This window comes from Budorcas taxicolor, chromosome 6 (assembly GCF_023091745.1).
Source record: "Budorcas taxicolor isolate Tak-1 chromosome 6, Takin1.1, whole genome shotgun sequence".
NCBI lineage: Eukaryota > Metazoa > Chordata > Mammalia > Artiodactyla > Bovidae > Budorcas > Budorcas taxicolor.
In genome coordinates this window covers 44895859-44923677 of record NC_068915.1, presented here as the reverse complement: position 1 = coordinate 44923677, position 27819 = coordinate 44895859, and the positions used below count along the sequence as shown (strand labels likewise).

The 27819-nt window shown below is 44.0% G+C and overlaps 1 protein-coding gene across 2 annotated transcripts in view; it reads left to right on the top strand.

Moving 5' to 3' along the window:
- Window positions 1-27819, top strand: part of CCDC149 (coiled-coil domain containing 149) — a 115738-nt gene that overhangs the window by 56705 nt on the left and 31214 nt on the right. For both annotated transcript variants that reach the window (XM_052642368.1, XM_052642369.1), the window contains exons 4-6: window positions 6262-6369; window positions 26226-26342; window positions 27160-27332. In XM_052642368.1, the coding sequence (XP_052498328.1) occupies window positions 6262-6369; window positions 26226-26342; window positions 27160-27332 (398 nt within the window). The remainder of the gene's footprint in view (window positions 1-6261; window positions 6370-26225; window positions 26343-27159; window positions 27333-27819) is intronic.

The following is a 27819-nucleotide window of genomic DNA, read 5'->3' as shown; positions in this document are numbered from 1 at the left end:
ATATACCATTGAAAAAAAAAAAAAACAAACAAACTCCCACCACTTCTTATAAGTTTAAAAAATGTATTGCATCTATAGTGTAAATTTCTATGTATTTTCTGACATTTATGAAGGAATTCAAACACAGTGGGAGAGGCAAGAGCCAGAGTTTAAGATGCAGCAGGACTTAAAGAAAGCAACGACAGCTCCCATTGTTAATGTGACCAGTCTGCCTCACTGAGAATTTCTGCAAAAATGCAGAGAGGTTGGGGCAAGATGCACACAGCTCTCTCAACTCCCAGACCTCTGCATTTATAACAACTGTCAGGATGTATAGTCTTCATCTCTGTGCAGAGAGAATTTCCACAAGCATCGTAGTCCCCACCCCAGGGGCTGGCCTTGGCTGGCGCTTTTGTGAATATCCATTGTAACTGGGGGTTGACTGGATCCTTGACAAAGGAAGGTGTGTTGGAATAGACAGCCGCCATGTCCTTTCAGCTTCGGGTCTCCCAGCCACGTTTTCATCAAATCTGTCTTCTCTCTTTTCCCCATCACAATTTTAATATAGAAACTCTGAACTAGAAAGAGTGACTTAAATATATAGCTTCTACAATATACTCTAGTATATTCAGCATCCCACTATTATCAGAGTGAAAATGTCAACCTTTTAATATCAGCCTTGGCTATATCTGAATATTTAAAAGAGGCTTCTTTTGAAACCTTTTCATGTTTTGCTATTTATGCTACTCCTTGCCCCAGAGATTTAGAGGAAATAATCTCTCAGTTTTGTTTTCTTCCCTGTGAAATCCTTTCCAGTGTTAGACGGTCTGCCACTTTTTCCCTGACATTTCCTTTACATCGTGCAGCTATTCTAAACTGATGGTCACAGAGTCCTTCTCAATAACACAGAGACAAACGCTCTGCATAGCTGATAAATTATAAGCAGGCGCCGCGTGTTAGCTTGATGGATGGTTATAGTGAATGTGTGTGAGTCATGGGTGTTATTTTTGGTCAAAAGAATTGTGTGAACTTTTCTCCTCTATTTTGAGTGCTTTGAAATGTACTACTTTTCTTTCTCTCTCTCTCTCTTTTTTTGTTCTTTAAGGTGTTTGTCAAGGAATTAGGCACTGTAACAGAATAGTCATTTTCTAGTTTTCAAAGTTATTGTTTGGGAGTTGAGGAGGTGGAAGGACTGAATAGAAAAGAATTGTGTATTGACAAGTAAGCCAGCCTATGAAATGGGAAAGAAAATTACAGTCACCTGCTTTAAAAGGGGGATCTCCCCCACCCTTCCCTACCCCAAGGGTCAGTTTGAAAGCTGGGGTAGATTTAAGGTGAATTTCCTTGGAGGCGATGTGATTCTAATTAACCATTGTTTTGTAGCTACTGTCGAAATGCTTGACTTTATTTTAGTAGATTTCTTTTCAGCCAGGCTGCAGAGTAAATAATGTTTGATGATCACATCACTATGTCTCTGAATCGCTGTTTCCTAAAGCAGCCCTGTCCTCTGCTTCACATATCTCTGGAACCTTTGATATATAAACTGGGTGCCTGCCTTGCTCTTAACACCCAAGTACCAGGAAATATCTTTGGGCTGAATGCTCTTCAAAACAGGGCCTAAGGACCAGTGAAAGGCTGCAAGCTGCCATTTCTGATCCCTGTGACCAAAGATAAGTGCAGGAATTGAGAGCAGGTGTTAATTTTTTTTTAGTTAGAAGATAATTAATTTACAGTATTGTAAAGGCATCTGCCATACATCAACATGAATCAGCCATAGACATACATGTGTCCCCCAACTCCTGAATCTCCTTCCCACCTCCCTTCCCACTCCATCCCTCCAGGGTATCACAGAGCACTGGCTTTGGGTTCCCTGCATCATACATCAAATTCCCACTGGCTATCTATTTTACATATGGTAAATGTATATATTTCCTTGCTAGCAGTCTGACAGTATGTGTGATTTTATGTCAGGTGAATCTAACAAACACTTGGGGCCTTGAGGTCTTCTTCAGTTTGTTTTCCTAGGAATTCATCTCCATTGTATTTTGCACAAATACTGATCTGTGACAGATTGGAGGTCAGGGTCTTTCACCACCAAGAGTTCAAGCTGTGCAGGTTAAGCTATTGTAGTTACATCAGCGAACAAATGTCAGGGTCTTCCCACCCACCTAAGGGGCTCAAGCAGTGATTGATTCAGAAAGATCAGGTCAAGGACGTTGCAGATTTTTGTTGTTGTTGTTGTTAATTTTCACTGTTGCTCCCACAAGCGCTTCCTTCTGAACATCTCTTCCACTGTTTTAAGAGAAGCAGGCTCCCGTGAAGGTGAATTTTGCTGTGTCTCCTGCAGATGGGGTGCTGGGATGCCACGTGGAGGTGCCAGCAGACTCCCTGAGGACACTTTCAACCACGTACCAGCCAGCACTGGGCTGCTGCTTGCACCCTGCCTCTGGGCCAGTCCCTCTGGCCTGGGGTGTCTGTCCCTCCATCTGCTGCGGAGGGATTATGCTTGCTGAGCTAATGTCTGGGAAGTGTTCTGGAGTTCCCTGGAGGAAAAGGAGAGGCTGCCCGCTTGTGATACTTTGTGCTAGCACAGGAGAGCTGCAAGAAGGAGGGGAGGAACCCAGAAAAGAAAATCAAGAATTGAATCTCTCTACTGCAGTCCCTGGGGTTAACCTGCTCTAGTGGTCTTGAACTGTTTTCCAAAGTGGGAATCTTGTGAGGTGAGAGCGAGAGGAAGCCGGTTGCCTTCACCCTACCTGGAACTTTCCCCAGGATATCCACAAGGCTTGTGCTTGGTGTTCCTCCTTTTTCAAGTCTTGGTTTAATGTGGCCTTCCTTGTGACACCTTCTATGGTCTTTCCCCAGCACACGCTGTTCCCTTTGCCTGCTGTGTTTGTTTCACATAGCACTCATCATTTAACTCAGCGGTCATTATTCATTTTGTTGTAATATAATACAGTTAATATAATGTCATTTATTAAAATGTAAGTTTACAAGGGCAAGGGGCTGTGGACTAAAAAATTCGTCACAACTTTGAAAGTAGAGAGTTATCTGATTTGGTGGGAATGTTAAGGACTCTGAGCTCTGGAGGCAGCATCTCAATATCTCTGAGAAAACTGCTCCGAGGAGGCAGGAGAGAGTCAGGCTATATACAAGTTTGCAATAAAGAGGCCAGACAGTCAGTCTGAGCATCAAAGATTATTGTTAAGCAGTTAGGAAAACCAGATATCAAGCTAAGGAATTTAGTGTTCTTCTACGTATGGGAAGATGCAAGCCTCTGGGCTCACTGAATTCATTCCTTTCATATGTACCTCAACTATCTGGGGCCAAATCCTGTTTCTGGAATGTTTACATCCTTAATTCCTTGTTCACCTTAAGGGGTGGCAGGTGTGGCTTTGGCTGCTTCTTGCAGCCCCCTAACCCCTTCCTCGGCAATCGCCATTGTGGGGTGGCAGCATCTGTCGGATCGCTGGTATAGTGTTCCCTTTTGTGAGCCCCCATTCACATTAGGAGGCCAGAAATCATGGATGGCTGTGACATTTCCTGCCCACTGATATGGCAGGAAATATTTCACTTCACTAGACTTAGTCTGTATTGCTCACTGTTGTATCTCCAGAGTCTAAAAATTGTGCCTGACACATAGTGGGCACTCCCTAAATATTTGTTGTCTAAATGAATGGGTGACTGAGTGCAGGGGCAGGATGACAAAGGAGACAGCTATATCCAAGGAGCCTTTCTGCCAATCTGCCCAACTGTCCCCTGAGTGAGTGAATTGGAGCCACTGGAAGGGCAGAGTCAAAGAGAGATGACCAGCCTTTAACCAGCGCCTACGATACATCAAGCACTGCAGAAGATGTCCTAGGTTCATTATTCAATGAAAGTGTCAATTTACTACATGAAGTACGTATGGTTAGCTGCATTTCATGGGTGAAGAAACTCAAGAGGTTAAGAGACTTACTCAAGGTCACCCAGTCCAGTTAGTGGCAGAACTGGAACCCAACTTAGTCTATGATTCCTTCCGGAGAAATTTCCAAAAGTTGTCTGTTGATCACAGTATCTCTTGTTTCTTTGCTCTCCTGCCTGCAAAATGGGGGTGAATTTTCCTTATCCTCTACCAAATTTTTATCTGATAAGGACAGGAATCTGAGAAAATTGGAAAACAACTATTACAAGATATGAGACTGGCAAATATGGGGTTGAGAATTAGATCACGTTTTTGAATAATGTTCACAAATAAGCAAGTGGAATTCAGGGCTGGGTTGAATCCTGCCAAGTGGGGATGAGCGGGGTTTCTGTGCAACGTTATGTTCTATGAACTGGTTTCAGTATTTTGTTATTCTAGATATTTCTCTAGGCTAAGACCACAATCTTCAGACTCAACCTCTTAATTTAAGAAATATTTATGGAGCATCCACTAGGTTCTCGAGGTAGACCAGTAGAGAGAACAAAGTTCCTTGCCCTTTAACGGAGCTTCTCTCTTATTAGGAGAGAGAGACAGGACATAAACACTGAGCAATAGACATATGTCAACATATGGCAATAAACAAGAAAGTAAATTACATAGTATGTTAAGAGATGGCAAGTGCTATGGAAATAAAAAGTAGTGCAGGGGAAAGGGCTTGGGCATTCAGGGGAGGTGGGCAGTTTGCACCATTAGACAGTGGTCCACGTGGGCCCTTTGAAATGATGCACTTTGAACAAAGACCTCGAAAAGGTCAGGGAGTGAGCCAAGGGGTATCTGGGAGGGATAGCATTCTGGTCCAAAAGAACCAACAGAGGGAGCGATGCTGAGATGGGTCCTGCCTGCACTGTGCGGGAAACAGCCAGAAGTGGGCTCGCGAACAGCTGAATGGGGGCCTACCTTGACAGTGGAGATGCTGGATATCCCGACAGCTGGAATATGGGAGATGAAATAAAGCGAGGAGTCAAGCATGAGCCAAGGGTTAGTCTTTATATTAGTCTTTCGCTCTCATTCCCCTTTGATTACCTAACATAACTGAGTATTCCTGGAAGTCTTAGCATTGAAGTCTTTCGAGATTTAGCCAACTGCATTTGCACTCATCCACAATGTCTCTGGATTTGAGTTTCTTCAGCTATCCCAGGGCAGGAATCTAAGATGACTCTCAAACCCCTTGTATGACTGTTTCTGAAAAATGCCTCTTCAGGAGTCATATTCCGATTGCTGGCTTGCTTGCCTCCCTCCTTCCTTCATTCATTTATTCATCAGGAGTCTTTAAAACATTTGCTGAAATGAGAGCACTTCCTGGAGCAATGTCCTTGGAAGCTTAGGAAGGAGGAGAAAGAATCTCTACCTTTGAATAGTTCATTTCTTCTTTCTGAGGTTAGATGAGAGCAAAATAAGCAAGGTGAGAATTAGAACAAATTAGCAAAATTTGAATAGTATAGAAGCAGCAGCCATGGGAGGTAAAGTTGAATAGTAAGTTACAGGCTTGAATAGATGAAAGCATGCACATAGTTTGGGAACAGATGTAAATTCAGGTTCAGGGAATCTGAGAAGGTTGGGAGCATGGTAAAGGATGCTCAAGCGGTCCAGAGGAACCAGCTATGATGTGCTGATGAAGCTAGACTGAGGGAGGGGAGAACTGCCCATGTGGGCTAGCGGGATCTGGTCTGAGCAGGAAGAAATCTTAACGAAGCGATGCCATTACAAAGACTGGACTGGAAGGCGCTCATCCTGGCTGTTTGGTACTTTGGGAACTAGAACAGGGGAATAAGGAGGTGAGCAAAGCAGCCCAGAAGGTTGTTCCATTACCCTGGATCCTGATTTCTGCAATCAAGATACCTCACCGGTCTCTTGTCTAACTGATTTTTTTTGATCAAAATTCTGGGCATTAATGTGGCAAAGAAAAGTTCATTAAACATGATCTATTTGAAGGAAAAAACTATCCAAACAAGGAAATGAAACTTTTCCATTATTGTTGGCCCAAAGTTAGCATTGAAGTCCAGGACTGCTTGTAAGAGTTTTCATGAGGAGCGCTTTAAAAAAAAAGTCAAGTAAGACCAAGTCCTCATCACTTGTCTGTGAGCCATTCTGGAAATAAAGAACATCCCCAAATTGAGGTTCATGGCCAATTTTATTTCCCTGCATGCAGTTGTAGTGGCGTGATTTTCACACTTGCTATATTCGTACATGTGTTTACTCTAAAGGGCTTTGTGTGCTTCAGCTGGGCTTGGATGCTGACTGCAATAAGCCTAATAAAACCTCACATTTCTCCACTCCTCCATTTCTGATTATATTTCATAATGTGTTGATATTTGCAGGCTAATCTTGCACAACTATTGAGAGATTCTCAGGACCGAAATAAACATCTGGGAGAAGAAATTAAAGAACTTCAGCAAAGGCTCGGAGAAGTCCAGGGTGACAATAAGGTACTGTGAATATTTAAAGACAAGAAGCTCTCCTGAGTAATTTTGTGCCATAGGTTTATGTATGGTGCATCAGAAAAATGTAATACAGCATTTGCGTAAAAATTTGTTATAGATTTTTACATTTATAATGGAAATTCAGTTTAGCATTTCTTATCTTTATTACATTCCCTTTGCATGTATGCGTGCACATGCGTCTGTGTGTGTTTCTGGGTTGCTCTAAAATATTGTCACAACCCATTGTAGAAGTTTCATTATGTTCAGCTTGGTGCTGAATAACATTGTGGTTGAGGGCAAAATAAAACCCAAATGCTATACTTTCTCCCTTCTATACAAATAATGGATTTGTGGCTCAGATGATTTGGAATTATTCACATTCGGTTTTGAATTTTAAATAGTCATCCTACTAATTATGTTCACATAACCAATTTATTTTATTGCTAAATTTGGCAATTTGTATGGAACATTGCTCAAAATCCACTGCTTGGTATTAATCAAACTCCCCTGTTGGCAACGTTAATTATAAAATATGAACTCATAAACTCCAAACTAAATGTGAACACTCTCTCTCCCAGCTGAAGCTGTGAACAAAAGTACAATTGAGAAAAGGACGAAAAACTACCCAAGTTTAATTCTGTCCCCCGCCCCCCAAATAATTTCCTGTTTTGCCAAGATAACTTCAATTTTAACTTCTTGCTAGAGGCAGCTTTCACAACAGGGATGGCCTTTGGAGTTTGACTCAAGAAAACTACATGGAAGGAGGAGGTGCTTTCTTGGGAAATGTCTTTTGAATGGCACCAAATCCCCTGACAAATGATGGGCATGCACAGCGTTGCTGGGAGTCATTGGTTATCAGGAGGTGCCATTTTGAAAGATGCTCATTCTTTTTTAAAAAAAAATGCATGGAAGTGTCTCGATCATCCAGAGAACCCTTCCATCACAAAAGAGCAGAAAGGATTGTGTGTTTACCACCGGCTAAAGGGGCTCAACCTAAGGGTGTACTGGGGAGTCTTCTCTACGCAGCCTCTTCTCCACTTAGTCTGTCTTTAAAATTTTTTAAAAACCTCTTGGATTTAACATACTATATTTGCAAAAGTAAGCTCTACTATTTTCAGTCATGAAATAGGAGGTGGACGAGAATGCCTAAGAAAGGTACTAATTAACCCTAGACAAGCTAATCAGGCCTTCCAAAATGATTTAAGCTCTGTAACCTAGATGTTTGGTCAAAAATTAAAGGCCAGGCCTTCTTAGTCACTCTCACAAGTTATAACATCAGAGTAAGTTTTTCCAGAGACTAAAATCAGGGATGTACAATCCTGTCCTTTAAATCTGTAAAAATACTGCAGGAATTTTGAGATGAAATGGGGCTTCCTTGATGGCTCAGACAGTAAAGAATCTGCCTGCAATGCAGGAGACCTGGGTTAAATCCCTGGCTGGGGGAGAAGCCCTGCAGAAATAAATGGCAACCCAGTCCAGTATTCTTGCCTGGAGAATGCCATGGACAGAGGAGCCTGGTGGGCTACAATCCATGGGGTCGAAAAGAGTCGGACATGACTAAGTGACTAATACACTTGGAAGTGATATAAATCCTCAAAATACTAAAACATTTTGATACGTGATATTTGCATTCATGGTTCTTCTTGACTGATTTTTTTGCTTCTTTTCTTTTTTATTTTCTGGGCTACCCCCAACTCTCCTAAACACACCTCTGTCTCACCTTTTGGTCACCTATAATTGTATCACTTTGTAGGCATGAGATATTCTAGGCATTGACATTTGCAGCTGATTTCAAGGAAAGAAAGGGAGGGGGTGTGCACATAAGTGAGTGTGTGTGTGAAACACTAAGTGCAGGTCCGGGGCTGTTTTTGCATTGGCACCATCTGAACTTCATGATTTGCCTGCATTCTGGGTCTTTATTCCAGTAGCTGAACACATTTATCAAACTTGCTTTTCTCAACCAAGGTTTAGGATTTAGTGACTCATTTTCATGGCCTGTGAAGTAATTTGCCTGCCAAAAGGTGCAGGGAAGATGTTATAATGTTCAGTAGACCCTGTATCTCAGTATCCAGCCCTCTCTTCCTCAAAAAAGACCAGCTACAGTGAGCCCCAGAAATTCCATTTATTCTCATTTGCATCTAAAGTAATAGGGCTGGTTTATTTTCAGCCCCCTGTGAGTCATGTTCATCCTCTCCCCTACCCTCACCCCCAGTCATCAACATTCAGGCCAGATGACTCATTCAGTAATGACACCAGCCATCATGAGAACCTCAGAGGCCTCTGTTGAAGGGTGGCCATGACTGTGTGGTAGGAAATGAGTTAACCCCACCTTTGCTTTTTATTCATTGCGTCACTCACAGCTCCAACCTTCCCATCACCTTCTGAATCCAGTCCCAGCTCCCTACCTTGATGTGCTAGATCCCTATTATCTAGCCTCCTAATTTCTCCAGCCACGTCTCTTGCCATTAGTCACCTCATACCTCCACCCTGCACTGCTCATTTCAGCCTCTTTCTGGAGCCATACTGCCTTGTGCCTCAGGGCCTTTGCACCTGCTGTCACAGTCTGGAACACTCTTCCCCTTTACTTCTGCAAACTCCCGCTCATCTTTCAGGCCATAGGTCAGATGTAGCCTTCTCCAACCCTTGGGGGCATTCCTGTACGCACCAACAGTGTCCTACTCTTTCCCCTCTGCTTGTACTTTTGTGGCTCTCCTCCCATAAGTGCAAACCCCTTGCAGGCCAAACTCCTGGTATCCGTAGGAATTAGCATTCTTAGTTTGTGATGCATAGATTTTATTTAATAGAGCTTTTAAAAAGTTTAATCAAAGGATAATTGCTTTACAATGTTGTGTTGGTTTCTGCCAAACAGCAATGTGAATCAGCTATAAGTCTGCATATATATCCCCTTCCTCTTGAGCCTCCCTCCTACTCATCCCACCCCTCTAGGTTCTCACAGAGCACTGGGTTGGGCTCCCTGTGTTACAGCAGCTTCCCACTAGCTATTTGTTTTACACATGGTAACGTACATGTTTTGATGCTACTCTCTCAGTTCATCTACCCTCTCCTTCATCCATTGTCTCTGTTCCTACCGGGCAAGTAGTATGCTCAGTACCATTTTTCTAGATTCCATATATATTTGTTCTCTTTGACTTACTTCACTCTGTGTACCAGGCTCTAGGTTCATCCATCTTAGTTCAACTGATTCAAATTTGTTCCTTTTTATGGCTAAGTAATATTCCATTTATATGTGTACCACAGCTTCTTTATCCATTCATCTATTGATGGACCTCTAGGTTGCTTCCATGTCCTGGCTATTGTAGATAGTGCTGCAGTGAACATTGAGATACCTGTGTCTTTTTGAATTCTGGTTTTTCTCAGGGTATATGCCCAGTAGTGGGATTGCTGGGTCATATGGTAGTTTTACTCCTATTTTTTTTTAAGGAATCTCCATGCTGTTCTCCATAGTGGCTGTATGTATTTAATTACAGATCTTTATTGAAGCAATGGAATAGGATAAATGAATGAGTGAATGAATAAAGGAAATGTTAAAAAAAAAAAAAAAGAGCAAAAAAGTTCAAGAAAGAGGAAGAGAAAAAGGAAAAGAACACAAGAAAACCGTAGACTGACTGCCCGTCTGGTTGTCATCACTAACCTGCTTTGTGGGATGAAGACTAATTTAGAAATCTGGAGAAAGGGGTTAGAAAGCAAACCATTCCATTCAAGAAAAACCTGAAGAAAACCAAACCTAAGCTGTGGGACCTGGGAAACCCCTGGAGGGGTCAGGGAGAGCTGTGGCTGAGCCTAAGTAGATGTGGGATAAGACTCCTGCTCCTAGACTAGCTCAAGCCTGTTAAATTCAAGAAATAATAATTGATGTTGTTTGATTCCTAACTCCCCATATTCTGAACAGAAGGGCTGATGGCATCATTTTAGAAGCAACTATTAAAGTGGAAATTTTGTTTTGTTTTGTTTTGTTTATCTTCAAGTTAGTTGCCATTTTAACTGATGACCCTTCGCCATATTTTGGGAAGCCCAGATTCTAGACATTAAGTACATTTAAGAAACAAGGTGATAGAAAATTACTTGCCTTGGTTATTTTAAGGTAGACTGATTTTTCCATTTGTTCAGCTAGAGCCTTGTAGCCCTACGTGCCATAAAGCATTTTCAAACAGCCTCTTGAAAGATTTGTTGCCACCCTGGCTTACAAGCTGCTTGGTACTCACACAGGGTCGGCAGGCGGATGGTGGGCTTCCGTGATCAACATCCCCTAGTATTCTCTGAGCATAGCCCAATAATTTCTCAAGGCTCACAGACAGATACAATGCCCCAGTCCAAACCAGACGAGAGGTGGGAAAAGGGAAGCCTAGTAGATGTCCTCCCCTTTCTTGATAATTATACCTCTGAAAGGTTAAAGAAGGAAGAGAGGACTTACACCTCCACAAATCACCCTGGGGAAAGCTCTTCATGAGGGTGGATTGCCCAGGGCTCTTTGTGTGTCCATCTGTGAGGAATAAGGACCAATTACATGGGAAGACCCAGCAGTGCTAGGACCTCAAGTCTGGAAAGCAGCCCACTGAGAGAATTACAGCTTCCCTTCCTGCCCCCGCCATACTCCTGCTTCCGCTTCTGAGCAGACATTATAAAAAGAGAAGATTCAGGGAAAGGGGACCGGGAGGAAGAAGGAGGTCTTTGAGAATTTAAGAATCAGGAAGAGGCACAAAGGGCTTCCCCAGTGGCTCAGCGGTAAAGAATCTACCTCCAATGCAGGAGACCCAGGTCTGATCCCTGGGTCAGGAAGATCCCCTGGAGGGGGAAATGGCAACCCACTCCAGTATTCTTGCCTGGGAAATCCCATGGACAGAGGAGCCTGGCAGGCTGCAGTCCCCGGGGTCACAAAGAGTCAGACACAGCTGAAGCAACTGAGCACACGTGCATACAAGAAGCACAAACCAACAAAGCATACTTGAATCACAGATATCCAGAGAGGGGTGTTGAACCTGCTGCTCCTAAGAGGAAGCCCGGCTGGTAGGGCTTTGCCGATTTCTATGGTATAAACACTGGTGCCATGACATTTAAATATCAGGCCAGCAAATGGAAGTCACTGAATTGGAAGTTAGAAAGCTTGGCACTCCAGAAAGAGCCAGCTCCAGCCTCCCACTGCCAAATGGTATAGTCTAGAATAGTCCAGAAGGTCCATCTTTGGAACCTGCTAGACCAGATTTATATTCTAGCTCTGTCAGTTATTATCTGTGTGCATGCTATTACCTTGTGCAAGTCATTTGTCTCTCTGGGCCTCAGTTTCCTCATCTGTAAAATGGGAGTAATGATATCTCACATAGACTTGCTGTCAGTTTTCATCATTATTCATCAATACATAATTGGGAACTCACTGTGTGCTAATTAATGTTCTAGGTGCTATGACTACATCAAGGAATAAGAAAGACAAGGTACTCAGTCTCACAGATATACAGTCTAGTTGGGGAGACAGAGGGTAAGAAAATTAAGTAGTTATATGCACAATTATCAGTGTTTAGTGCTAGGAAGAAAAGAAAACAGGAGACTTAATGATTAGAATTGTGTGTGTACATCAATATTATGTTTATAAAGAGTGTAGTACAGTGTCTGGCATCCAGCAAGCACTCCATGAAGGGTAAACATTGCTGGTATCTTTAGCACAACCTGGGCCCAGATCAGCTTAGAGTCCTCTTGTATGAAATTTCCACCAGGAATCTCAAGGTCATTTTACCTGTTGATCAACTGTTTCCAGTGGACCGGGTGGGCATATGCCTCCCATTAGAGACACAGACTGAGGTGAGAAGGCCGGCACCTTGCGTTTTATGTACCCCTTGTGGAATAAGCACCTAAGAGAATGTACCAGGAGTGGCATCTCATGTTTCCGTTGGGTTTTCTGGTCCACTTGCTTTTATGTTTCCTTCATTTTACAGGTTGCAGCACTTTTAGTACAGAAAAACGATGACGCAATGTGAGGTACTCAAAACCAAGGAACTTCAGGTGGGCAGTGTCAGGCAGTCCCTTTCACTGGGCCCCTGCTGGCCAGTTTAAATGTAACTGTTTGCAGTTGTGCATAAACATGAGGTTTTACCCTTAATAATGAGCTTTATGCTACACTAGCCAACAGTCTTTAAATAACTCTGTTTTACCTGGTATTGGCACCATAAAATGATAGACCCTTTCTGTGAACGTACCTCTATTGACATGGGACTTTTGGATGGATTCAGCAAGCAAACCAACTAAGCAAAGCCACCAGTCGATAAAGATAGACCAATGAACATGCAGGTGACTTATTAAAGTATAGTTTGTTTTTATTAAAAAAAAAAGTGCTCAGCTGTGGATGTTTGTAACAGTCCAGGATGAGAGATCAGAGAGCTCTTCATAAACATTTCCTCTTTATGCTTCAAAGGAGCATGGAGATGTCCTAGCCTGTGGGAAGCCCACATGAAGAGGGCACTCTAATGAAGAGCTCTCACCCTGGGTAATTAGAAATTAATTACCAAGAATCAATCTAACTCAATGCAACTATGAACCATGCCATGTAGAGCCACCCAAGACGGACGGGTCATGGTGGAGAGGTCTGACAAAACGTGGTCCACTGGAAAGGGGAATGGCAAACCACTTCAGTATTCTTGCCTTGAGAACCCCATGAACTGTAAGAAAAGGCAAAAAGATAGGACACTGAAAGATGAACTCCCCAGGTCAGTAGGTGCCCAGTATGCTACTGGAGATCAGTGGAGAAATAACTCCAGAAAGAATGAAGAGATGGAGACAAAGCAAAAACAATACCCAGCTGTGGATGTGACTGGTGATAGAAGCAAGGTCCAATGCTGTAAAGAGCAATATTGCATAGGAACCTGGAATGTTAGGTCCCTGAATCAAGGCAAATTGAAGTGGTCAAACGAGATGGCAAGAGTGAACGTCGACATTTTAGGAATCAGCAAACTAAAATGGACTGGAATGGGTGAATTTACTCAGATGACCATTATATCTACTACTGTGGGCAAGAATCCCTTAGAAGAAATGGAGTAACCATCATGGTCAACAAAAGAGTCCCAAATGCAGTACTTGGATGCAATCTCAAAAACAACAGAATGATCTCTGTTCATTTCCAAGGCAAACCATTCAGTATCACAGTAATCCAAGTCTATGCCCTGACCAGTAATGCTGAAGAAGCTGAAGTTGAACGGTCCTATGAAAACCTACACCACCTTCTAGAACTAACACCCAAAAAAGATGTCCTTTTCATTATAGGGGACTGGAATGCAAAAGTAGGAAGTCAAGAAACACCTGGAGTAACAGGCAAATTTGGCCTTTGAGTACAGAATGAACCAGGGCAAAGGCTAATAGAGTTTCGCCAAGAGGACACACTGGTCATAGTAAACACCCTCTTCCAACAACAAAAGAGAAGACTCTACACGTGGACATCACCAGATGGTCAACACCGAAATCAGACTGATTATATTCTTTGCACCCAAAGATGGAGAAGCTCTATACAGTCAACAAAAGCAAGACCAGGAGCTGACTGTGGCTCAGATCATGAACTCCTTATTGCCAAATTCAGACTTAAAACGAAGAAACCACTAGACCATTCAGGTATGACCTAAATCAAATCCCTTATGATTATACAGTGGAAGTGAGAAATGGAGTCAAGGGATTAGGTCTGATAGAGTGCCTGAAGAACTATGGACAAAGGTTCGTGGCATTGTACAGGAGACACGGATCAAGACCATCTCCAAGAAAAAGAAATGCAAAAAAGCAAAATGGCTGTCTGAGGAGGTCTTACAAATAGCTGTGAAAAGAAGGGAAGGGGAAACCAAAGGAGAAAAGGAAAGATACACCCATTTGAATGCATAGTTCCAAAGAATAGCAAGGAGAGAATAAGAAAGCCTTCCTCAGTGATCAGTGCAAAGAAATAGAGGAAAACAATAGAATGGGAAAGACTAAAGATCTATTCAAGAAAATTAGAGATACCAAGGGAACATTTCATGCAAAGATGGGCACAATAGAGGACAGAAATGGTATGGACCTAACAGAAGCAGAAGATATTAAGAAGAGGTGGAGAGAATATACAGAACTATACAAAAAAGATCTTCATGACACAGATAACCATGATGGTGTGATCACTCACCTAGAGCCAGACATCCTGGAATGTGAAGTCAAATGGGCCTCAGGCAGTACCACTATGAATAAAGTTAGTGGAGGTGATGAAATTCCAGTTGAGCTATTTCAAATCCTAAAAGATGATGCTCTGAAAGTGTTTCACTCAATATGGCAGCAAATTTGGAAAACTCAGCAGTGGCCACAGGACTGGAAAAGGTCTGTTTTCATTCCAATCCCAAAGAAAGGCAATGCCAAAGAATGCTCAAACTACCGCACAATTGCACTCATCTCACACATTAGTAAAGTAATGCTCAAAATTCTCCAAGCCAGGCTTCAATAGTACATGAACTGTGAACTTCCAGATGTTCAGGCAGATGTTCCAGGTTTTTGAAAAGGCAGAGGAACCAGAGATTAAATTGCCAACATTTGTTGGATCATTGAAAAAGTAAGAAAGTTCCAGAAAAACATCTATTTCTGCTTTATTGACTATGCCAAAGCCTTTGACTGTGTGGACCACAACAAACTCTGGAAAATACTGAAAGACATGGGAATTCCAGACCACCTGACCTGCCTCCTGAGAAATCTGTATGCAGGTCAGGAAGCAACAGTTAGAACTGGACATGGAACAACAGACTGGTTCTAAATAGGAAAAGGAGTACGTCAAGGCTGTATATTGTCACCCTGCTTATTTAACTTCTATGCAGAGTACATCATGAGAAACGCTGGGCAGGAAGAAGCACAAGCTGAAATCAAGATTGCTGGGAGAAATATCAATAACCTTGGATATGCAGTTGATATCACCCATGTGGCAGAAAGCAAAGAAGAACTAAAGAGCCTCTTACTGAAAGTGAAAGAGGAGAGTGAAAAAGTTGGCTTAAAACTCAACATTCAGAAAACTAAGATGATGGCAACTGGTCCCATCACTTCATGGCGAATAGATGGGGAAATGGTGGAAACAGTGTCAGACTTTATTTTGTTGGGCTCCAAAATCACTGCAGATGGTGACTGCAGCCATGAAATTAAAAGATGCTTACTCCTTGGGATAAAAGTTATGACCAACCTAGGTAGCATATTAAAAAGCAGAGACATTACTTTGCCAGCAAAGGTATGCTAGTCAAGGCTATGGTTTTTCCAGTAGTCACGTATGGATGTGAGAGTTGGACTATAAAGAAAGCTGAGCACCGAAGAATAGATGCTTTTGAACTGTGGTGTTGGAGAAAACTTTTGAGAGTCCCTTGGACTGCAAGGAGATCCAACCAGTCCATCGTAAAGGAAATCAGTCCTGAATATTCGTTGGAAGGACTGATACTGAAGCTGAAACTCCAATACTTTGGCCACCTGATGCGAAGAACTGACTCATTTGAAAAGACCCTGATGCTGGGAAAGATTGAAGGCGGGAGGAGAAGGGGACAACAGAGGATGAGATGGTTGGATGGCATCAACTTAATGGAGATGAGTTCGAATAAACTCAGGAAGTTGGCGATGGACAGGGAGGCCTGACGTACTGCAGTCCATGGGGTCGCAAAGAATCAGACACAATTGAGTAACTGAACTGAACTGAACTGAACCAAGAATTAAAATGAGCGAGAAGGTCCTTTCACCTGTTCTGGCCCTGTCATATCTTACTCTAACTGAGATCTTGACGGCGAACCATAGGCAACACTCAGTTAGTTCAGCAAGCAGCTGGACTAGTTCAACATTTCCTAATGCTTTATTGTGAGATGAATTAGACAAATGAATTTGGTCTCAGAGACCATATTTAAGGTTGTTCTGGTTTATATGAGCTTATAGCCTGGGTAGGGCAGATGACCAAAACAGTGTGATTTTGAACATTCATCCCCTAGACCGTGCATTGTAATCACACTTCATAGAGAACTGATTCTGAAAGATGTCTTGGCCCAAGATTTGTTTTACAGTACACCACACCCAAACTGGGATGCTCTGGTGGTCCAGCAGTAAAGAATCTACCTGCAATGCAGAAATCCCTGGGTTGGGAAAATCTCCTGGAAAAGGCAGTGGTGACCCAGTTCAGTATTGTTGCCTAGGAAATCCCAAGGACAGAGAAGTCTGGTGGGCTACAGTCCATAGGGTTGTGAAGAGTCAGACATGACTTATTGACTAAACAACAACAAGCACAACGTACCCAAATTACACTAAAATCAAAACAAATTGAAGCAGCTTTAAAATGGCTTTGTACAACTCTTCAAATTTTGTCCCTTTGGGAACAGTGTGTTCTGAACTATCTGAAGATAAGTCAGGAGCTTGATAGCCGTGTGATCTTGGGCCAGTTCCTTGACCTCTCTGTATCTCAGCTCTCATCTGTACAATGGAGGTGATAGTAGTACTTGCCTCACAGAGAGTGGTTCGGTTCAACTCAATTCAACACATCTTCATTGAAAAGCTGACTCTCTGGTCTGGAAATAGGGTAGTAAACCAAACCACTGAATTCCTGCTGTCATGAAGCTTCCATTCTAGTGGGGACAGAAGGACAGTGAGCAAATAAATAGATACATGGTATAACACTGATTCTGAGAGGCACAGTTTTAACATTTGAACATCTCTGATGTAGTCATTGGTATCATGTAGTGATGATTGGTATTTATTAGCCTTTTTAGAGATGCATAATGGTAGGTCTTAGAGTGGACAAAATCTTATATTTGATTAAATACAGTAAAATATGTCAGATAGTGCTAAGTACTAAGTCAACAAGTTACAGCAGGCTAGAGAGCTGCAGGGCTTCCCAGGTGGCACTAAAGGTAAAGAACCTTCCTGACAATGCAGGAGACATAAGAGACATAAATTGGGAATAAATTGCAGAGCCCTTCTCAGAGCTGATGATGCATGAACTGCCCCCACCCACTTCAAGACCCCAACTCTAACCATCTCTCTTGTTCGATCCCTGGGTGGGAAGATCTCCTGGAGGAGGGCTTGGCCACTCCAGTATTCTTGCCTAAGAGTCCCATGGACAGAGGAGCCTGGCAGGTGACAGTCCATGGGGTCACAAAGAGTTGAACATGACTGAGCAACTTCACAGGCACGGAGCTGTAGACTGCAGCCTGGAGGACACTGCTTACATCGGGTGTCAGGAAGGCATTCCTGTCCACGTGTCCTTGGTTCCGAGGCCTGGAGGAAGTCAGACGGGAAGTGCTCCAGGCAGTGTGTGCTGTCATCGGTGAGGAGAGAGGCTGCAGAGTGCTCCCTCCAGGACCCTCACCACCAGGGTTCAACTCCCAGCTCTGCCATTTCTAAGGACTGTGAGGTGGTCAAGTCACTCCACCTCTCTGCCTCCACGGGGATCGGAACAGTACATCACAGAATGCTTGTTGGGCTTACTGGGTCAGTGTGTAAGCACTGGGGGCTTGGCATGTGACGGGTGAGGGGAAGTGCACACCCCAGTCTGAGCGCAGGCCCCAGGCAAGGAGCCCTGGCTTCAGCCCTCTGCAGCAGCCCCTCCACGGCTCTCCCCTGTGAAGACGACAGAGAGTGTCTGCCTTCTGGGCTTGTGGGAAGCCGCAAACCAGAGGCTTCCTGTACCTAAGATGCACCTGAGCACTCCCTGAGGCTAGCCGGACACTGCTGTGGTCACCGAGTATTTCAGTGCATGAGGCCAGAGAGGTCCCTGAGGTGGAGCTGACAGCGGGAGGGATAAGCAGATGAGCGAGTTGATTTCTAGAAGCACAGTGAAGGCACTGGGGCACTTGAAGGTGAACGCTTCAGCAATGGTGTTCAGGGAAGACCTCCTAGAGGAGGTGACATTCGATCTGTGACCTGATAGAAGACGTGGGTTCCACACAGACCTGAGGGGAGGGCAAGTGCCGAGGCCCAGAGGTGGGCAGAAGCAGGGGCTGAAGGGAAGCCAGCCAGGCTGGCGAACAAGAGAGGTGGTTAGAGTTGGGGTCGAGAAGCGAGTGGGGGCAGTTCATGCATCATCAGCTCTCAGAAGGGCTTTACGATTTATTCCAAATTTATTTCATTGCAGTGAAGTCACTGGAGCTACTGTGTGTAAAGAAAGCTTCTAGCGTGTTGTTTGCCCCAAACTGGGTGCTCATTAACTGGGAAACATTGATGCGCACTAATGAGTGTGTGCCTGGTAATCTCCAGAGCCTGGGAGGAAGACAGTGAAAACTGCTGGACTGTGTTTTTTTGTTGTTCTTTAAGTGACAAATTCTTTTGTTTAAAGTTAGAACTGGATTTGTCATATAGGTCTAGGAATTTGAACTTTGGTATACACAATAGAATTGCCTCCTTGGAGCCATTTAAAGCTCTTGTGTCTAATTTTATCAAGAGTATTTCAAAAGGTCAGGGGGCAATTGGAGAGGATGTGGAAAAAACCAATAGATAAAGACAAGATAGGCAGGAACTTGTTTTTTAAGTCACCCAGCACAACACCGGCAGCTGAAAGTTTAATAAATGACTTTTGGTGCTGACCTCTCCCTAGGCATGCTATTTGCAGAAGTATGCAAGGAACAGCGTGAGGAAGGGCTCACATCTATTTCCTGTTAATTTTTTCATCTAGTCCTCCCAGTAATTCTGGCAAATAGAGAGTCATTGGATTAGAATTATAGCCATACCAGCTACAACTGGAGATTGCACTTTCAAAGCTCTTCAGAGAATGATCATTGCATTGTATCTTTGCATTGCAAGGATGGAGACCCCAGAGTTGGAGTTGTGCAGTGCACAGGCTGGGCAGCCGTACTTAACTGTCCTGTCTAGAAGATAGCTCTTGCCCTCACTATGGACTCACTATGGAATATGTCCCCCACCAAAATTTGTATGTTGGAACCCAGTCCGAAATGAGATGGTATTAGGTGCTGGGGCCTTTGGGTGATTAGGTGACTTGGGTGATTCAGGGTGGCAGAGCTGATGTGAATGGAATTAGTGCCCTCATAAAAGAGACCCCAGGGAGCTCTTTTGCCCCCTTGACCAAGTGAGGACATAGTGAGAAGACAGCTGACTATGAACCAGGAAGTGGGCCCTCACTAGACAAAAGATCTACCGGGGCTTTGATCTTGGATTTGCTAGCCTCCAACTGTGAGAAACAAATGTTTGCTGTTTATCAGCTACTCCACCTATAGTATTCTGTTATAGCAGCCTAAATAGACTGAGAGAGGAATTGGTTCTGAGAAGTGGGCTGCTGCTATAACAGTGTGGAAGCAGCTTTGGAACTGGGTAGTGGGTAGAAAGGTTGCAAGAATTTTGAGGCTCCTGCTAGAAAACGCCTATTATCCTTCACAGCATTGCTGTGAAGTAGGGGCAATTCTGGTGAGGACAGAAGAAAAGAGAGAGAAGGAGCTTTAGAGAAAGCATCAATCTTAGTGGAGATACTTAAGTAATCCTGAACAGATTGGTAGAAATATGGACGGTAAAAGCCATGCCGATGAGGTCTTACATGCAAATGAGGAACACGTTATTGGATGCTGGGAAAAGGCCATCCTTCGTGTGTGTTAGTCACCCAGTTGTGTCCGAATCTTTGTGAGCCATGAACACCAGGCTCCTCTGTCCATGGGATTCTCTAGTCAAGAGTACCTGGAGAATAGTGGGTAGCCATTCCCTTCTCCAGGGGATCTTCCTGACCCAGGGATTGAACCTGGGTCTCCTGCATTGCAGGCAGATTCTTTACCATCTGAGCCACCAGGGAAACTTGGTTGAATTGTGATTAAGTCCTGTTGCTTTATAGAAGGTAAAACTTGTAGGTAATGAAGCTGGATATTTGAGAAAATGTCTAAGGAGAGTGTTGAAGAAGCAGTCTCATTTCTCCTAACTGCTTATAAAATGTGAGAAAAGAGAGATGAAAGAGAGATGATTTGAAGATGAAATTGTTCAGCGAAAAGGAATCAGAATTTAAAGATTTGGAAAATTCTTAGCCTGTCTATATTGCAAAAAAATGAGAATGCTAAGGGTGTTGGCCAAACAACCCTTTGATAAGGAGGTTAATACTAATTAGTATTAGTAAGAGGCTGGGCACTATTTTTCAGGACAAGAGAAGAATGACATGGAAGGTGATTCAGAGACCAGCAAGGCTGTCACTCCTGCCACAAGCCTGGAGTGCATGGCTCTGGGGGACAGTTGCCTCCACTTGGATTAGAAAAGAGGGGGCCTTCCAGAACCCCAAGGCTGAAGACCCCAGCCCAGGAGAGCTACAGGGCACTGGCAGAACCATCCTGCCAAGCCTTGGGAGCGATGTTACCAGTGGGCCTGGAAGGTAGAGCATCCATCCAAAGAGGATTAGTCCTGAGCCTTACAATTTAATATTGTTTGCTCTGTTAGGTTTGGGGCTTACTTGAGACCTGTCACCCTTTCCTCTTTCCTGTTTCTTCCTGTTGGAATGGTAGTGTCTCTCCTGCCCATGTCCCACCATTGTATTTTGGGAGCACGTAACTTGCTAGGTCTCTCCATTTCACAGCTGGAGAGGAGTTGGCCTCAGGATGTATCTCACGTCCAATCTCACTCATGGGTGATTTAAACAAGGTGAGGTTTAGATGAAGCTTTGGACTTCAGACTCTAGAGTTGATGCTGGAATCAGTTAATTCTTTGGGAGGTGTTGGGATACAATAAATGTATTTTGCATGTGAGAAGAACATGAATTTGGGGGTGATCAAGGGTGGAATACTATAAGCTGTATCCTCCCCCCGCCACATAATTCATATGTTGAAGCCTAGCCCCCAACATGGTGATATTTTTAGGTTCGGCCTTTGGGAGATGATTAAGTCATGAGGGTGGAGCCCTCATCCACGGGGTTAGTGCCTTTGTAAAAGGGACCCTAGAGAGCTCTCTCAGCCCTTCCACCATGTGAGGACACAGCCAAAGGACAGCCCTCTATGGAGCGGGAAACACCCAATCTGCTAGCGTTCTCATCTTGGACTTCCCAGCCTCTAGAATTATGAGAGATGTTTATAGTTACAAGCCACACAGTGTATGGCAGTCTGTTATAGCAGTTTGAACGAACTAAGACAGTCCCCACTTTCAAAAAATCTGATGTCACCCAGGGCTCCATGAAGGTTAGGTGACAGCTGAGGACACGTGACTAGAAGGAGCAGATGCGGGAGCTGAACACAGGTAACACCAGGAGAATGATAGCTGCTCCTGCCTTCGGCTATTGGGGAAAATTGTTATTGTTCAGTTGCTGGGTTGTGTCTGACTCTTTGCGACCCCATAACTGCAGCCCACCAGGCCTCCATCCTTCACCATCTCCCAGAGTTTGCTCAAACTCGTGTCCATTGAGTCGGTGATGACTCATTGGTGAGCTGGGGAAAATGGATTCAGGCAAATGAAAATAAGACGAGGGAGAGGCTGTTGAGGGCTCTGAGGGATGAAGCCAGAGAAGAGATCAAGGAGGAAGTGAGTCATTCTGACTGGGGGGCCTTGACGGCACCAGAGTTTGAGCAGGGCTTTGGCAGAGGAGTCAGACTCTGTCGTCAGGGTGGGGGAAGGGCACCCAAGAGCCGTTCGCCACATTGTTTTGCAGTCTTGTCCCTCGGCCACATCTCAGCTGCAGCTGCACCTCATCCATTAGCGGACGACTCACACCCGTAATTCATTCATAAGCATTTTCCATCTAAATCAGCAAACGGACATGTCTCCTGATGGCCATGCACGCGCCTCTCAGGGCACTGGTCCACTCCGAGCGTTGGCACAGGGAGGCTGGCTGTGCAGTTTTGATAGTCCCATTGGAGGAAATTAAGTGCTCTGAGCAGTTGCTTCCTAACAGCTTCCAAGGAGGGAAATCAACCCCATTGCCTGCGGTCTACAGATAACGTTGGCTCAGCAGCTCGCTTTCCTCCAGCTTGGAAGAAAATTGGGACTTTCCCAGTGGGTGTGTGTGTGGGGAACCTCACGTGGAGGGGGACACCAGTGGTCACAGGCGTGACTGTAATAGCAGCTAACGTTGCTCGAGCACTCTTTGTGTTCTGGGGCTGTGCTAAGTATGGTAGAGAAATACCTTCTCTTACGTGGGACTAGGTTCTAAAGTCAGCATGTAAGAGGCAAAAACTTGTGTCTGGCTGAAATTTGCCTTGAAGTTCCCTTAAGCTGCCCACAGTGTTCAGGCACATGGCCACGCAAGCTCCTGAACGGCAGCCTTACTTATAAACATGGACAGTAGGATTCTGCCTAAATGCATCGTCAGTCTCTCCCTCACCTTGCCCTCAGTCTAGGACGCTGAAAGTAGGGATGGGGGCAGCCACCAATTTTTAAAAATTATTATTGCTCTCCCATCTGCTTTTCTTCATCCTGTTCTTCTTCCCCTTGGTTTTCCCCCTCATCTTTTCAGAAACTGGACACCTGAATTTGAATTGCTCTAAGTTAAATTCTCATTTAATACAACTTCATTCTTTGACTTCATGCGACTTCATGCTCAGTGTTGGGGAGGGGAAATTGCCCCCTCCACCCCTCTTGACGTCTTGTGGTTGGACACAAGACAGATTAGCAGAAGAAAAAGAGACATATTTGAAATTCATGCTGGTCCCTCAGACATGGGATCTAAGAAGTGACCAAAGCAGATAACTTTTATACTTTTAGACAAAGAAATAGTATATTTGGGAGGAATTGACAGGAGAGAGAACCTTAGGTTTGGGGTGCCCAATTAGCGAAAAATATAAACTGAGTTTTGACTTGGGGTAGTAAATAAGAGCAGTAACAGCGTTTGTTTAGATTTTGGTTTCTTGCCTGAATTCCCTATCTGACAGTGAGGGTGTCCTTCTACCTTCAGATGCAGGGAGTACACTTTTCATATGAGAGATTTTTTAAATTTATTTTTTAATCAGAATATAATTGCTTTGGGCTTCCCAGGTGGCTCAGTGGTAAAGAATCCACCTGCCAAGCAGGAGATATGGGTTTGATCCCGGGGTTGGGAAGATTCCCCTAGAGGAGTGCCTGGCAAACCCACTCCAGTATGCTTGCCTGGAGACTTCTGTGGGCAGAGGAGCCTGGCATGCTACAGTCCACGGGGCTGCAAAAGAGTCAGACACAACTGAGCAACTAAACAGCAACGATACAACACAACAACAACAACATAATTGCTTTACAATGTTGTGTTCTTTCGTGCTATGCAACAGTATGAATCAGCTATATGTGTGTCCCCTTGCTCCTGATCCTCGCTCCCACCCCATCCCCATTCCACTGCTCTGGGTCATCACGGAGCACCAGGCGGCATTCCCGGTGCTATACGGCCACTTCCCACTTGCTGTCTTACGCATGGTGGTACGTATGACCACGCTACTCTCTCAGTTCATCCCACCCTCTCCTTCCCCCTCTGTGTCTACAAGTCCATTCCACATGAGAGAGATCTTTTCCTGCTCTCAGGGTGACAGAAAGGAGGGTCAGAATCCCTCTGGTTAAGGGGCAAGTGTCCCTCTTGGCCATTTCTTAGGAACTTTAATTCAAAATAATCAGTATGCCATTGAGGCATATTTGGGTGCAGCCTACTCTGGGCCCGACAGTTACAGGCACCCTGGAGAGTAAAAAGCTGTACTGTTGCTGTCGTACTCTTACAGTAAAAGACACTAAGAGAAGTTTAGGCATAAGCCTGAGGTTGCACAGCTCTCATACTTGGCCCCAGGACAATAGCCCCCAGGCAGGCAGACTCCAGAACCTGTGAGCTATTAGCTGGGAAGACAAGAGCAGTCTCCCTGGGGCTTCTGTCCCTGCTCTCGTGGCCCCTTTGGGCCCCTTCAGCCAATTGAATGTTGAGTGTCAGACCTAACCAGTGATCCAGCTATCACCATCTCGGGCCTCACTTCTTAAAAATAAGTGTTTCATCCAGCCCAGCCCTGAGATATAATAGCCGATATTGTATGCACATTAAACACCAAATGATTGTTAACATGTTTCTTGAAGCTTAACAGGCATCCAGTATATAAAAGATGACTCTCTTCTATGGCTGTCAGACCTCAATAAACATGTTTAATAATTAATTGGCATTAAGCTAACATAATTGTGTGATTCTAAATTAAGTGTTCGGCGAAGCGTACTGTGAATGGGAAACCACAGTGGTGTTTTATTACTTAAAGTTCAGGCTGTCAATCTGGCTTTTCACATACAAGGAAAAGCACCCTGCTTTCAAAGCCATGTGGCATGCCGGTTGCCTCATGCCAAAAAAAAAAAAAGCACGGGCCTTCCTGTTCCCAGACTTTTTGATCTGAAAGTGTTTCTTATTTGGTTAGCTGTTTGTCTTTCACTCACTTGGGGTCCTGAAAGTCCTGAGTCAAGAATTTGTGTTTTCACGTTATCAGCTTTCAGGTGAATTAACCAGTTCTGACATAAACTCCATTCTCCCCCCAGTATAGCCAATGCTTGACACTTGCTGTAGTTACAGTCTCTAAAATCACTGCAAACACTGATTTAGGGAATACGGAACCATTGTTCCTAGAGGAAATAGGAGATTAGGTTCCTCTGAGCCTTTCGTCACAACAGTTTTGTCACCTGATCAATATATGTTTTACACGTTTCTGTTTAAAGTAACTTTATTTAACTTACATTGTTCATTCTTTATCATTGAAGTCACAGCCAATAGCACTGTAACTCATGCCTGGATGAAACTTATCTAACACACAGATATTCCCTGTAAGGCACATCATGACCTCTTGTGCTCAGAAACACCAAACAACACTCCAGCACAGCTCAGGGGGCCTTCTTAAACAGCAAAGCAGTGAGAGAAATTACAAAAATGTGAGGGAAGAAAAGGGGCACAAATGAGACCATGAAAAGGCACACACTTGTTTATAATATGAGCTGAAACAAGAAAGCATAATGATCTTAGCTGGGAACTTTCCTGTGGGACACTTCCCATTGTTTGCAACTCTGCATTTGTCTGCCCATATCCACCTACAAGGGCTTCCCAGGTGGCTCAGAGGTAAAGAATCTGCCTGCCAATGCAAGAGATACGGGTTCAATTCCTGGATTGGGAAGATCCCCTGGAGGAGAAAATGGCAACCCACTCCAGTATTCTTGCCTGGAAAATCCCATGGACAGAGGAGTCTAGTGGGCTGTAGTCCATGGGGTCACAAAGGGTCAGACATGACTTAGTGACTGAGCATGCAAGCACCCGCCCATGCAAAAGCAGCATGAAAGCTGATTCCAAGGCTACAAGTAAATCTGCTCTATGCAGGTATACAAGGGCGAAATCCTTGAGTTTTGAAATGAGAATTCCACCAAACATGGCTGTCTGTATCCTAAGTGCTGTGTATCCTCTGCTAGGCCTTTGTACAAGCCGTTCCACCTGCCCGTAACATTGTCTGCTGATCCTCATGATGCTTTTGCTCACAGTAATTGCACAATAAATATTTGTGCAGTTCAGCTGACTAGTTTTCAAATAAGGACCCCAAATATGTCATAGCCTAAATGTCGAGAATGTGGGAGATTGCCCATCTTAGCAGATTCTTTGCAACATTGTGTTATCTTTTTTTTTACACTTTGCTAAGTTTAAAAGAGACCCAGAGATTTTTCCCTCACTGTGGCAGGGCTACACAGGACATCCATCTTCAGATGCCTAGCCCGGTGTTCCCATTAGCCTTATAGGTGAATGCGTGGACATGTGTGTTTAGGCATGCCTGTACAGAATACAAGATGAATTTTTTAAATTGAATTAATGATATTGGTAAGAAATTTCTTTGTCTTGTGCCTTTCCCCAGTATTTCTTGAAAAATCATTTCTTCCAACACTTTCTGCCTAAGTAGGCTTGGGATTTTGTTTAGATCAATTCATTTTAACTCTCTCTCTCCCTGTTCTTTTTCTACCAATGGAAAATGCAGCTGTTGAGGATGACAATTGCCAAACAGAGGCTGGGAGATGAAGAAATTGGCGTGCGGCACTTTGCAGCCCATGAGCGTGAAGATTTGGTTCAGCAGCTGGAGAGAGCAAAGGAACAGGTTATCGTCAACATCTGTTAAGAGTGGGGGGTGTGTTCGCATCGCTGGGCACGACACAGAGAAGAGTAGACTGTGCCCTGTTTCTCCGAGAACATGGGGTGTCTGGGATGTGGTCAGAGGAGGATGAAGGATATAGTTGGAATGCATTTACTCCCTCCATTCTCTGCTAAGTTCTTAAGCAATCTTCTGTTTTTGGCTTCGAGCAGATCTGCTGTCTTACTTTGGGTGTCATTGTTCTGAACATAGCAAGAAACATCCCCCATACCCAGGACAGACAGGGAGCGAACAAACATGACAAACTGGCCTTAATTTGCAAGTTTCAGCTGACATACTGAGTGATGCTTTTTAGTCTAAATCTCAATGGGTACCGAGCCCTAGTTAGGGAGCAGCTTAGAGAGCCTCGACTTTGTTTTTCTTCTCTTATTAAGTGATTTTGAAGAACAGAACAAGATTTCTGGGTCTAGAGTGGTTTAAAAAAGTATATAGTTGTGAGACACTGGCTGTTGTTACCAGTGTCTGGATTTGCCCTCTCCGAGCCTCTGGCTTTAGGGCAGGCTGCAGTCAGTAAGCAAGAAGTTCTGTGCTTCCAAGCTGCCACGTCTGTCTCATCTTAGATATAGTAAGTGACTGGCTAGAAGTCATCTCCTTGTTTTTAGCTTTCATCATAGTCCAATGTGTGGCACTTATGGTTTTATAGAAGGTGGCTGGCATTAATAAGCTCTCTAAAAGTCAGTCAGCAAAATAGAAGATTCCCTCTCTAACCCTAAAGCCAGTGTCTGCAGAACTGCTTAAGTAAGGGTGCTTCCTTTGGTTTCAGATTGAGTCTCTGGAGCATGACCTACAGGCTTCTGTGGATGAGCTTCAGGATGTTAAAGAAGAGCGGTCTTCCTACCAGGACAAAGTCGAGAGGCTCAACCAGGAGCTGAACCACATCCTGAGTGGCCATGAGAACCGTATCATTGATGTGGACGCCTTGTGTATGGAGAACAGGCAAGTGCCCAGGCCCTGGCCTGTGGTCATAGGGTGCTGGCCCTCCACTTGCCTGCAGGCTGGGAGTTATTTGCAGCCCTATTTACATTTGATAAAATTGCCTTACAATGAAAGGAAAGTCCCAATTCTAAAGCAATGATATTAATGTCGCCCATTAGTTGCAAAAGTAAGAAAAGAACAACCAAATGCTTACATAAGAAAAGAACAACCAAATGCTTACAAGCTACATACGTGCAGTCTTTCCCTGCCTTCTCCGGTTGGGTGAGAAGGGTAGGGAACAGTGAAAGCTGCTTGTTATTGCTATCAAGAAGACAGAAAAGAACAAGAAAATAAATTGAGGAATTCCCTTAGCTGTTTCTTTTCCTGGAGGCAAATTTCCGTGTCTGTATGCGACTAACTTAACAGCGTGTCTGGTGTCGCCTCTTCCTGCTTTGCTTCCCAGTGGAATCATCTTAATGAGAATTATTTGAAAACTGTGTTGATACCC